At 35.2% G+C, this 13,958-nt stretch overlaps 1 protein-coding gene across 6 annotated transcripts in view; it reads right to left on the bottom strand.

Annotated features, from left to right (window-relative positions):
* DGKB (diacylglycerol kinase beta) overlaps nt 1-13,958 on the bottom strand; it is a 639,375-nt gene that overhangs the window by 465,280 nt on the left and 160,137 nt on the right. For all 6 annotated transcript variants that reach the window (XM_024767053.1, XM_024767055.1, XM_024767059.1 and 3 more), the window contains one exon: nt 9,795-9,893. In XM_024767053.1, coding sequence (XP_024622821.1) covers nt 9,795-9,893 — 99 coding nt within the window. The remainder of the gene's footprint in view (nt 1-9,794; nt 9,894-13,958) is intronic.

Raw genomic sequence — 13,958 nt, 5'->3', positions numbered from 1 at the left:
AAGACAGGAAGAGGCCATAATCCTCGGACCATGAGAAAGAAATGCATGCTATACTGCCACTCCCTAACAGGCCCCTGACATCACTGAGGAGTAAACACATGCTCGAAGGAAAGATTTAACATACTCTATGCTATTTAAGACTTACCATATCTACAATGAATAATTTAGTAGAATTCTTATAATAGTGGAAGAGCAAGCAAGATCGGAAGAAGAGGAAAAGTTAATGTAGACATATGGTTCTCTGAGGGTGTTATACCTAGAGATACATAGATTGCTGCTTCAGCAACACCATCACTTGGCCAAGTTTACAGAGTTACAGTAAAGAAGAGAGAGAGGTAGAACTGGAACCATCTGAATCAGATCTAAAGACTATGTTTAAAATTTATATTTTCTCAATAGTTTTGTTTTCTTTTCTCTGATCTAACAAGTTTTATCATTTATCTTGCTGGCATTCTTAAAGGTTAATTTAAGGTAATATAGGGTATTATAATAAGAGAAAGTATTCCAGGAAGAACACACCACAATTGGTCCAAAAGAAGCACAATGATGAACATATTCTTTGTTTTATATCACTTCCTGCCAATGAACACTATATTTACTGTATATTCTGATAATATCATGTCTGTTTAAAAGTAAGATAAAATAATCCCACCAAATTCGTTTTTTAAATGTTTAAATAATTAATAGTTTATCGTAAAACTAACTTTTGGCTTTAGGATTCATTTCAAGCACTGTGTTCCTGATTCGGAGATGTGTTTACAGTACAGAAAGAACTAAACAAGTGTGAAATCTGACTCATTTGAACAACCAAATAAGTACATTTTGGGAAAAAATGATACTTTCCAGTATAGATTAGAGAGTAACTTGGAGAAGCCACTCTTCATAAAGATGTTCACTAAGGTGTTATTTATGAGATTAAAATAAGGAATTGCAAACATGCTAAATATAAACACTGTTTCAACTGAATTATAATATCTTCAACTAATGAGATATTATGCAGCCATTAATAGCGATGTTACATAGTATACAGAAATACATAAGCACTTAATGATATCAGTTTAAATGTAAAAATAGGGTGTCACATGATATGTCAAGTTTAATTACAAAAATGCCAAAATATACATTTAAAAATCAAGAGGCAAACTTTAATAGTGGTTCTATTTATACATTAATAATGGTTCCTATATAACTGCTTTAGAGATTTTTAAATGTCTTCCTTTTCAACTTATATTGTTTTTATAAATTTTATTTAATAAATGCATAGTTCTCTTTTAATAAAGGGTTAAAATTCACTTTCTGGTTCAACATAATGCTTACAATAGTAGTAATATTAGATGATAACGACTGAGAACTTACTATATTTAGGCATAGTTCTAAGAAATTTTCATGAATTAATTCACTTAAGTCCATTTTCCAAATGGAATGCATAGGAACAAAATGTTAATAACTTGCTTCATGTCTTAAAACTAGTGAAAAAGCCAGGGCTCAAAAACAGACAGCATACTGCTAGCTTTAATTGGGTTGAACCAATTCACTCTCACACTTGCAAAGTATGAACAATCTGATTGCTTCGTGTCCTTTCCAAACTTAGGATTTTTAATTATCTTAATCATCCTGATGGGTGTGTAGTGTTATCTCTTGAGATTTAAACATGCGCTCTCCTGACGAGTAAAGATGGTGAGCATATATTCATATGTTTATAGGTGATATGTGTATATATATTTTATTCAAATGTTTCTTTAAATCTTTTGCCCTTTTGGATTAGATTGTTTGTGGCTTATCATTGGTTTATGTAAATTATCTTTATATTCTGGACACAAATCATTTGTCACCAGGCTGTAACCACTTGAAATAACTTGCCTAGAAATCCAGAGTTCATGTTAGAAACTTAAGTTTCTGGTCTTCTATCCTTTCTGGCTATCACCATCCCACGCTTACTTCTGCTTTCTTTCTCTTCAATTGATCTTCCATACTTCATTTCTAAAACTTTTCATTGGGGTCTCTGGAAACTTTGCTCGAAACAAACTAATTATTCTTTCTTTCTAAGTCCCTGCCACTGCCTCTCTAACACTTCCGAGGTTGCTCATTCTCTCAAACATTACTTGTTCTATTGTTTTGATCGTTTTGTGTTTGTTTGGTTTGGTTTTGGTTTTTGTGGACTAGCTTGGCTCTGCATTAAAATCATCATTCTTCCAGCCCCAAAGTAGAAACTCTTATCATTTGAGACTCACGGAATCCAATAGTTCTCCCCTCTACTCTTATTCGTTACTGTGATACAGCAACCTTTCCACCAAGACCCTGTAATCATCCCAGGTGGTTTTATGGACAAGATGAAACAGACCATGCCCAGAGTTCCTTGACCTCCTAACACCTAGCGAACCTCCTCTCTGCACACCAGCTGAGCCACCCAGATCCACGGCTGATTCTGAAATCACATCTAACCCTAATATTCTGCTCTCTGCTACAATCTTCTCTCCTGTTTCCCTCATTTTCTTCCTCTGTTGGTGTTTTCTGATGATTTGCCTCACAACCCAGTAATTATATTCTCATATCTCCTCTGCTCCCTGCTTTAAATTGGTTGTAATTCACACTGTTAGCCGAATTATCTTTCCAAAACAAAATCTGATCATGTAGTCTCTTATTTATACTGGATAAAGCCCAAATCCTTGACAAGAAAGGTCAGGCTTATCACCATCTCAGACCTTGTCTTGCCTGTCTCTCCACACCTCACCTTTACTCATACGACTTAATAAACATTTTGCTGTTTCAAGATCTCACTCTGTACTCTCTTATTTCTGAGGCTATTCATATAAAGTTCACTTTGTATTTGCTGGCCAAATTCTTGTTTTATTCAAGATTCAGCTCAGACATCATATCTTCAAGAAAGTTTTCATTTACTCTTTGAATTACACTCAGGATAGATGAAGATTCTCTTCACTAAAGCCTCAGTAAGTTAATATTTACCTCACGATAATATGTAACCTCCCTGCCTGTCTTGCTCAACAGACTCGAAATTATAGTAAATAAAAGAACTGTTCTTATCTGAATTTTTAGCTCCAGTTACTTTAATAAAAGCCAGTGGAAGGAAGGAAGAAAGAAAGAAGGAAAGAGAAGAAAAAAACAAAAGGAAACTGGCACTGAAGATGTTGTAAATAAAAATAATGTACATTGATTATCAGTAATGATCTTAAAAATTCTTTAAAGGCATAGTCATAACAGTTATATGAAGAGTGGATACTTAAATGTAAAAAACCCAAGTTTAAAGTAATCAACATTACATGATGTATTTTATCAACTTTACTAATATATGTTGATGTAGAAAATTATTAATAATTAACCCCTTATTTACAGACTAGAACCTTGCTTTTAAATTATAATGTAAAATATTTTATAAAAAGAAAAGTAAATCACAGAGCTAAATATAATAGAAATGATTTTAATGATGATCTGCTTTTGATGTTCAAATATAAAATTTAAAAAGCTACTTCTTCATGAGACATCTCAAGTATTCATTTGTTGACAGCAGCAGAATTAATTGAATAAAAGCCTAACCCAAATTGAAGAATCAGTATAAAAACACGTGTAATCACAGAGACCCAGTTAGCCTGATAATTTAAAAAATACATAAAATTTATAATGAATGTAAGACTACACCACAGCTCTAGAGAAGTTGATCAAATATACAGCTTCCACTATAAAATTATTCTGAGAATCAGAGGGACTCTATCTAGCTTATTCTATTGATTTCTGGAAACTAAAAAAGTTATATACTAACAAAAATAGTTTTAAAGTACTAAATGAGGCTAAATTTTTCTAAATTTTACTGATTTTTTCTTACAGTGAAGAAAAATTTATGAAAAGGACAACAACAGACTTACAGATTAGCACACAGAAATAAACACACATCCCATCATCATGTTCAAATGTCAGTATAAACTGAACTCTACTCTTCTCAAGGATAGAAGATAAAACATGATAGTAATAAGGCTCATAGGGTTCGAAAGATAACAAACCATGATAAACAGAGCAGAGGGGGACTTCTGTCAGGTAATGAAGTCATCTCCAAAAACATACCTTTTTTGTTACAACGAGGGAATTTCATATAATTTTTTTTAAAGCCTTTCAGTGCAGGTTGATGACATAATGGTGAGTCCAAATTTAATTAAAGCAAATCTGTGAGGGACTAGCACAACATGGACCAAGTCTGTCTTGAGTTAGGGGTAAAACTTGGAACATAAAGAAGTGGGCAAACTGCATGCTCATCAGGTCATGTTTTATGTGAAACTGCTACAGTTTTTTGTGTTGACATTTGATTGGGATTGGACAGCAGAGATGTCTGAGTGTGATCCAAAAAAAGAATCAGGAATGCATTTTTGATGGAGTCCATCAAAGGCAGAACATCTGTTTTGACAATCAATTGGTAAAGGTTAATGGCCTTTTCCGGAAATCAAGTTGTTGATCAAGAGTCCTGACTGACTGCATTAGATTCACTTTCTACTTGTTTGGAGGTGGGATGAGCTATGCAATACCTCTGTAAACAGTTCAGAATTATCTTCAATATGGCAGTAAATAGACTGTGGTTCCAATCATTTTTTGCTGGAAAATTCTCAAAGACAGCATTATAAGTACCTAAACGTGGTCACAAAGAATCTTGATAAATTTTAAGCAATGAAGCTTTTTGTGACAGTATTCTCAAAATATACTAGAAGCCAACTGCAACTCCAGAAATCCGTGATTATATTTGATGTATGGAATCACTGATTACATTTCTATTTTAATTTCAGAGTAGTTGGTTTTAATCCATTTTTGTGGCCATAAGCATCATCAAGACAAATTATTTGTGGAATCCTATTTAATTATTTGTGGAATCCTATTTTAGTGCATGCTTATAAAAGCAGGTCATCAGTGCAAAGAAGATGCTGACCTTGCTAATCTTCATAACAGGTGAGCACGTACGTACTGAATCATTAAAGTTAATAAGTGTTGAGGAGGGATTGAGGGATGAAAAGAGAGGTACAGAAATTTTAAACAATAAATAAAAAAAAATAATACCTGAAGAGATGTTCTAAAATATAAGAAGACTGCTGCTATGGACCTCGACCTTAAAGTGTGTCATTAAAATGCTTCAACCAGCAAAAAGGGATCTGTAATGAGTTTATATTGCTCATTGAATAACCAATTCCTGACCACAGGGTCAAAAGCAAGGGATAAAAAACTTCAATAAAATCTTATGTCTTGAGTTCTTCATTTCACATTTTCTAGAATAAGCTAGAAATGATATTGATGACCACTTCGCAATAATTGAGTTTGAAACTCACCTGCTCTTCTTAGAGAACATGATCATGAAAAACTCATATTATTTGTGAGGACTAACTATTTTCCTTCAATGAAATTTTAAAAATTTACAGCAGGTGATACAGTGTGAAATCATTCCTGGGAAGTTAATGAGAGTTCACAAATTGAAAAGCTTCCCGAGCCCATCAGTTGTAGCGTATTAAGCAATTTTGTGTGCAAAACGACTTTATTAATTTGTTTAAAGTTTTAGTATTTAAACAGTTAATGAGTTTAAGAGTCAATGTACTTATTCCATGATTGGAAAGTAAACTTTAATTTCTACTTAGCAAGGCAGCAAGGTAAAGTGATTCAGGCTAATTTATTGACATGTACAAAACCACAAGGACTTCAAAGAGCAGGTGTACTTAGAGAATTACAAGTAGTTCAAATCCTTGATTCTAGTGTGTAAGGTGGTGTGTGAGGGATTAGACGGGTTGGTCCAGTTAAAGAGCCTTGTTTACCATGCTAGAGAGTTTGGCATTGATGTAAAATACTTTAAATATTTAAGAAGGAAAATATTTTATTGTATTTTTGAAAGTGGATCCAGGGAGTAGTATCGAGAATGCAAAGAAAAGAGGAAATTCAGAGATTATGCTATTAGTACTAGGAGAATTCTGGAGAACAACTTTTGGGTGACATATGCGACAGTTACAGTTGGGCTGAAGAAAAGAGAAAGAACATCAGAATAGGCTGTCTAATGATTAATTTGATAATCAAGATGAGGCACCAATTATAATTCTTAGGTTTCTGGCTTGGGAAAGTTGGGGAATGAAGGTTCTAGATAAGGCAAATAGGAGAAGGCCTATATTGGGATTTGGAGAAAGGGCAGAAATGATGAGCTCGGGGTATGAGCTCTGGGTCTTGGGTTCCGATCGTTCTTGAGTTCCGGTCCTGAATTGTCACTTCATAGCCATGTGACGTAGGAAATTACTTAATCTGTTTCTCAGTTTCCGCATAGGTAAAATAGAGATAGTTACAACATTTACCTTATGGTGCCGCTGTGATGATTAAATTAATTCATACAAATCATTATCAATAACTGCAAACCCTTCATAATCTCAACTGTTTGTTACCTCACTCATTCTTGTAACTTGACACCAAAAACCTTGATTCCAACTATCTTTTTTTTTTTTTTTTTTTTGCGGTACACGGGCCTCTCACTGTTGTGGCCTCTCCCATTGCGGAGCACAGGCTCCGGACGCGCAGGCTCAGTGGCCATGGCTCACAGGTCCAGCCGCTCTGCGGCATGTGGGATCTTCCCGGACCAGGGCACGAACCCATGTCCCCTGCATCGGCAGGCGGACTCTCAACCACTGTGCCACCAGGGAAGCCCCCCAACAATCTCTGATTCCATTGTAATCCACAATGTATTTTCCTAACACCCCTTACTGTACTTCACTCTTCATGTCCTCACTTCCTTGTTTCCCAGCTTAATTTCCATGGCCAATCCCTATAATTACTCCCTTGCTCATACTCTCAACTCCTTTGCTTCTCTCTCATTTCATCATATTGGGCAAAACACAGTCTCGTTAAGGCTGCCCCATGCCTATTCTACTCCTGGGCCTAGAACATAACTGGAGAAATATGACTGAATGTGACCAGAGAAATATACCCATCCAAGCTGACTGATCTTGTTCTAAATCCACAGTTATTAACAGGAAGAGACTTTTCATTATCCCCTGGCAATCATATGGTATTTCTTGATCCACGTAGCTCCCACTCTCCCAGGTGACTCGTGTGTAACTCGTTCCTGATCCTCAAAACTCTCATACCGTCTTTGCTCTTAGCAATGACCCACCTTCCTACTTTTCTAAGAAAATCTAAGTGTCATATCTTTATTCCATTGTTACCCCCTGAACACACCAGTTAGATTGATTGTTCTTTTAAACATGTAAGTCAGATCACTCTCTCTTTTGGTCAAAAGCCTCTAATGGCTTCCAACTTCTTTCACAAGAAAAGCTAAGGACCTTAGAATAGCCTAAATTGTCCTACACATATGAAAATCTTAAGACATATTTCACCTTCTCTACTAATATTCCCCCTGCAGAAGGAGACCCAGTCACTAATTTCTTTGATGCACTTCAGCTATGTCAGGCTTCTCCTGCTTCTGAGTCTTTGCTTGTCCTTCTTTGGTGACGACTCTGTCTACAAAGTGCTGGCCCCAGAGAGCCACATCGATGACTCCCTCACATTCCTCAACTCTTTACTCAATTATTTCCTTGGTGAACTCTTAACTACTTCTTTTATAATTGTAGTTCCAGCATTTCTTCTCTTCTTTTCCTACTTTAATTTCGTCCTTTAAGCTTTACATACCACCAGTAATTTAATATAACCAGGTATTAAATACTGTACTTATTGCTTTGTTTATTGCCTATTTCACTCCACCGGAATGAAGACTCTACGAAGGCAAAGATTTGATTTGGGTTTTTACTGTTTTTCCTTCTACTGTTAATACTACTGGGTACATACTAGACATTCAATAAATACTTTTTGATTAATATATTTAGCATAGTAGCTGGTAGAGTATATGTGCTCAGTAAATAAGTTGCTGTGATTATTTATAATAATGATAACATATCAGGCACGTAAACAACATGGAACCTCCAGGTTTCAGCACTTGAGATTCAGAATAGGAGGAGGAACTTAATATAAATTAATACGGTAATGAAATAAATAAATAAACAAGATCCTCCTGGGAAAAATTGTAAGAGCAGAAAGCTGTGGCATGTGAGGGCAGGGCGTACGGATGAGCCAACATGGGGCAGGTTGAAATCTTGAAAGCTAGGAAAGATATTAAAAGGAAGTATCCAGAGAAGCAGAAGAAGAATAAGGAGACGATAGTATAATGGGTGTCAAGGTAAGGTAGACACTCGTGGTTAGCAGTGCCTAATACTTCAGAGTATATAGTACCAAGGAAATGATAACGTAGCAAATGTCGAGCTACAAATCATGATAAATACCACAGGAAGATTTAATGAATGAAAATAAATCTTCAGAATCAAAAGTATCTACAAAAGCAATGAAAGAGTTTGCAAGATTGTTAGAGACAGGACTATTCATTTAACCCATGTTCTTTACCTTTGATTCTCTCAAAGAAAGCAAGGATGGAATAATAAAAGAATGTATGTCATGTTTGAACTTATAAGACCAGAGGTTGATATAAGTAGGCCAAAGAAGTAGTCTCACTGAATTGAACAGGGCTTTATACCTAGATAGCTGGATAACAGAATGACATAATAGATTTCTTCTTATAGTTAAAATCTGAGCACAAAGATGCATCTAAAACAGTAAAATTACTACACTTCTTAAAGAGAATGCAAATATATAAAAATTTTATAAGTTCTTTCTCTTTAAGAAAACACTACAAAAGAACATAATAAAAAATTCATCTAAAATGTATTTTAATATGGCTCTCATTATTTTTAATTAATCTTATTTACTACAAGATGTATAATAAATCTTACATGAAGAAAGGAAATTTAGAATTAGTTACTGCTCTCCTCAGCTCCATGGAGGTATTTACTTCTGCTTTATACTTGCAGTTTGAGAAGAGAGTTTTATTTTTTTTAAATAAAGGAATTTAGATACAACCAGCATTTTACAGATAATTACAAAATGAATCATAAGTGGGTACAAATTGAGTAATTTGATTAATTTCTAAGTTGACCTTTAGAAAAGTATTTGTCTAACATTTCTTACTTGTTGTATTTTTATTATATCAAACTGAAGTTCCAGCTAGTTAACTTCCATGTTGTTTTAAAAAAATGAGAACTGTGTTATAGATATGATAGTTTGTTTTGTAAAATAACTGTTTCACTTTAGAAAAAATCTGGATTTTGAAATGTGATATGAATATTATCTTTGAATAGCTGCTTCTCTTTCTATCAAGATTTGTTCTTTACAGGATTACCTCACTTACACATTTTTCCCTTGTATATTTATTAAATCAAGGAATTATTTTGCAGGTAAATTTATTGCTCACTAATGAAAGATAAAATACACCTAATGGCAGTGCGTAACTCTCTTCAAGGTGTGTGTCCTCATTCTAAGTCGCCTCTGACTCAGGTGAAAGACCTCCCGACTGCAGATACATAATGTGCATCACCAGCAAAACTGTCCATAAGAATAACTTCATTATCTGGGAAGCCAGATCTATAAAACATGTAAAATGTGGAAGTGTTCTTCCCATACAATTTCTGGTAACTACAGCATGACTACGTGATAAAACCTGAGTCAGCTTCAGTTACAGCATACCTTACTAAGACATTTATTGTACCGTGAAGGAAAAAGGAAATATAGTGGGCAAAGGGGTATTTTCTGAAGCCATGAGGTATTTTAGGTCTATTGAGTTCTGCCCTGATCAATGGAAAAATGATCTCTGGAAGCATTGAGTGGTAGAGTGTACCAGTTAGTCACAGACACCCCAAGTTATAGCAGAATGATGAGAAGGAAAAACTCACCAGTACCACTGGACAAATTGTTGTAGGTGGTAAAATATGGTCCTTCAAAGGTCCACAGTCACATTCAGGTTTCAGATGAGAAGCACATTTATTATGCAGCTAGGAAAGGAGAAAGAGGACACTATCAAATTTTGCATGGCAACAGCAAACATGAAGCAGATTATATTTTGCCCAAGATACAGCAAATATATTTAAAGAATTACAAGAACAAACCAACAAGATCATAAAGGGATTCATACTACATTTGCCCTTATATATATTCTACCTTAAATAAACTGTTAAGCAACTTCCGTGACCCAGCCTACACATTTTCCAATTCTCAGAAATGTTTATATTAGAAATGTGCTTTAGGTTTTCTACCAAAAAGCCTGATTCCTTTGAGAAACACACATTATTGTCCATTACAGTGCTTCCTTGGCTTATCTGTTAGCATAATCTTGAAACTACTATGCACTGTGGATGCTTTTTTTTTTTTTTTTTTTTTTTTTCTTTTCCTGTTTTTTTTATTTAGCTCTTCTCTAAATTTTTGATGGAATTCACCTGTGAAGCCATCTGGTCCTGGACTTCTGTTTGTTGGAAGTTTCTTTTTGGTGTGTTTTTTTTTTTTTTTTTTTTTTTTTGACCCTCCTGTTTTCTCAAAGTCATTCCAAAGTGCACAGCTCAGTATGGGGCATAATTGATCCCATCATTAGTTTTAACTTTCTAATTCAATATGTAAATGTAGCCAGAGATTCATCTCAGTAGGAGCAGGATATAAATATAAGAAGACGATAATGATTATAAAAATTTATATTTATCAGCATGTGTATAATCATGTAACATGTTATTTCCTTTTCTACATGTAAAAATCTAAGCTGATATTTTTATCAACCTTGTCACAAGTTTAAATTAAGATGTTATAACATAGTATATTAAATAGTGATTTTTTAAAAATTGAGATGATAATTCTTATTGGAACCATACAGAATTGCTAAAGTAGTAGTTGTTTAAAGGCATCTGCGGGTATATCTGCCCCCTACTCCCTATCAATTTAATATAAATATCCATACTTTAGAAAAATTATACATATTAATAAAATAACGTCTCATTCAAAACCAAAAAGGAGCTGCTTCATTTTTCAGTTTTGAACCCAAAGCCACCCCGTTTACGTCATGATTACATTAATTAATTTCCGCAACAAACCTACCTTTGTAACAGTTAATTAACAACCAACCATAGGAGTCTAATGGGGTTGATCTACTGTTAGCGATAGTATAGCTCACCACTATTGAAGGGGTATTTCTGTTGTCCTTGAATCTAAAACATCTGTCACGTCCTGCCTTGGAGTTAAGGCTACTTGCACAGTAATTAACTCACACTAGGCCACATAACATGAAATAAAAGTATCTTTACACATTCATCAATAATTAGCAGCTCTGCTTCTCCGTGGATGTAAACTCCTTTTGAAAAAGTGGTTTAATCTTATCAGGCATTGCTGATCTTTGTCAAGAGGCAGGAGGTATTGAAGATAAAGAAGCAGTTGAAGTCACATGCAAAATAGGAATAAATTAACAGACACTCACTTGGCAAATGCAAATGCATAGTTTCCTCCAAATAAAATCAGTGACTGGTTTAAATATATTAATTTATTGGACTTAATTTTCTTAGAATAAATCATGGCCCTGAAATTTTGGATTTAAACCAATAGATTACCAAGTGTTGCAGGTTAAATTGGTCTTTCCCCAACTGATTTCCTAAATCCTAGTACTTGTGAATATGAACTCATTTGGAAATATCTTTGTAGATGTATTCAAGTTCAGTTGAAGTTATACTGAATTAGGTTGGGTCCTAATCCAATGACTGGTGTCCTTATAAGAAGAGAGAAATCTGGACATAAGGAGACAGATATGAAGGGAAGAAAGCCATGTGACAACGGAGGCAGAGATTTGGTGATGGAGCCACAGACCAAGGGACACCAAGGATCGTGGGCCACTAACAGAATCAGGAAGAGGCGAGGGAGTATTCTTCCTTACAGCCTTCGGAGGGAGCCTGACCCTGCTGACATCTTTACCTTGGGTTTCTAGCCTCCAGAACGATGAGAGAATAAAGTTCTTTTCTTATTTTGTGGTATTTTGTTATGGCAACCCTAGGAAACGAATATACCAATCATTATGAAAATTGAACCCAAACCAAAGACAGGCTGTGTGTTCTGAAGACTCTTTTGTAATGTGGTGTCACAGAGAAAAAGCTTCTGATTTTTGAGCATGTACCACCTATTTAAAACTGACAATGCAAGGCTCTACGAAGCCTCTACAAATAGAGAGATGTAAGAAAAAAATTCTGTCTGTACGCATTGAGAAAGTACTGATTTTCACTCTTGACTGTAGTTAGTGAAGCTTTACATGCAACTCTGAAGGACAGAGATGCAGGGCACTGACCACAGGTACATAAGCTGAGGGCCTCAGCCTCCTCCATGCCTCCATACCATGAGTTTCTAACAATCTACAACTGATATGATAAGGGATGACTAACCTCTCTATACAGTTATTTGAGGGTTACCAGATGTAAGGAAAGATAACAAAGATGACATGAATTTAATGACAGCTTTTTGGCATTTAGGCTAGTTTCCCAGCAGGAGGTAAAAAAAAAAGGAACTGACGACTCAGGTAGAATCACACAGTTGATAAGTCAAACAGAATGTGTGTGTAAAGGGTAACTCTTCGTATTGAAGTTGGAGGGTTTCAGAGCACAGGTACCAGCAAATGGTCCTATGAAATACTGCTCTCTGCAGAGCTAAATAAAACCAGCATGGCATTGTCCAGCTTGATTGTCGCGTGGTCCATATTCCCAAGTTTTGTCTAGGCAGCTGCAAGGCAGAGTCTTGCAAGAACATAGGCATATAGCAGGGTCTACAAGGAGGTCAGTAACCGTATCATCATAAGTGAAACAGGGAGACGCAGTGCAAGAAAATTCTCCTCCCCAAGAAGTCTGTATTAATTAATAATGTGCAAGGTGCCTTATACTTTTATGAAGACTGGAGTCTGGAAGCTGCTAAATATAGTTGGATGTCCATCAACATCATGAGATTATTTATAACCAGGAGTGTCAAACCAGAGGACACCATGTTGGAAAATACGGATCATTCCACAATGTGTATAGCAGGTCTAGTGCATTTATCATACTGCTCAGAGACATACTTGAGGACAAAATATAAAATGTGAAACCCAGTGAGAAAATGCTTATAGTTCCCAGGACTATTTATCAAGATTAAAAGCGAACCTCATTTTTGCTGTGAAACTAAAACTTCTGCATAAAGTCTCTTTTTTAAAAAAAGAGCAAATATCAACAAAATAGAAACCATATAATAGAATTTAAAAGGTACTTTCCCCCAAAACTACCCCAAAACGGGTTATGTTCTGTTTCTTGATTAGATGGTGGCTACACAGGGTGCTCATTTGTGGAAAACTCATTGAGCTCTACCCTTAAGATATTTATACTTTTCTGCATGTATGTTATTTTTCAATATAACTGTAAAAAGGAAAAAAAAAGTGAATATAACCAGCAATAAAAACAAGTTGCTTACACTGGTCACCACGACATTTTACAGAAAAAGACACAGCACAGCTGAGTCCTTCTCAGTGTCAATAAGATACTGAAGTCTGACAATTGTCTTAAAGATAACCCAGATCCCAAATCAGCAAAACAGAAAAAGCCTCATCAAGAAGAGAAATAAACTAGAACACTGATGAATCCTGCCTCTTAAATGCAATGGCCAATGAAGCCCCAGAGAAAGGAAATCGTTACCTTTTTAAAAGTGTTTTTATTTTTGTTCACATCTACCTCTGCATTTTTAAAGAGTAAGGCATAAAAATCTCAGGTTGTTATTTTATTATATGTACAGAAACGTCCATTCATGTTAAGGGAATCAGTCCCTTATCTAGGAAATTCATAAAATATAAACCAGCTATTCCTGGAAGTGAATTAAATACTTGGAAATAATTTCAGAGTTTACGACAATTTCCAATAGCACCTAATTTAGAGCCAGGTCTATGTTTATTGAAAACAGCTGTCTCAATTTAGGAAGAAAAAGAAAATGTGTGAATGATGTGTGTGTGTGTGTGTGTGTGTGTGTGTGTGTGTGTGTGTGTGTGTGTGTGTGTGTGTGTGTGTTTGCTGTGTGGGGGT

This window comes from Neophocaena asiaeorientalis, unplaced genomic scaffold (assembly GCF_003031525.2).
Source record: "Neophocaena asiaeorientalis asiaeorientalis breed wild unplaced genomic scaffold, Neophocaena_asiaeorientalis_V1.1 scaffold70, whole genome shotgun sequence".
Classification (NCBI taxonomy): domain Eukaryota; kingdom Metazoa; phylum Chordata; class Mammalia; order Artiodactyla; family Phocoenidae; genus Neophocaena; species Neophocaena asiaeorientalis.
The sequence above is the reverse complement of the archived record's forward strand: the minus strand, read 5'-3'. Positions and strand labels throughout refer to the sequence as shown.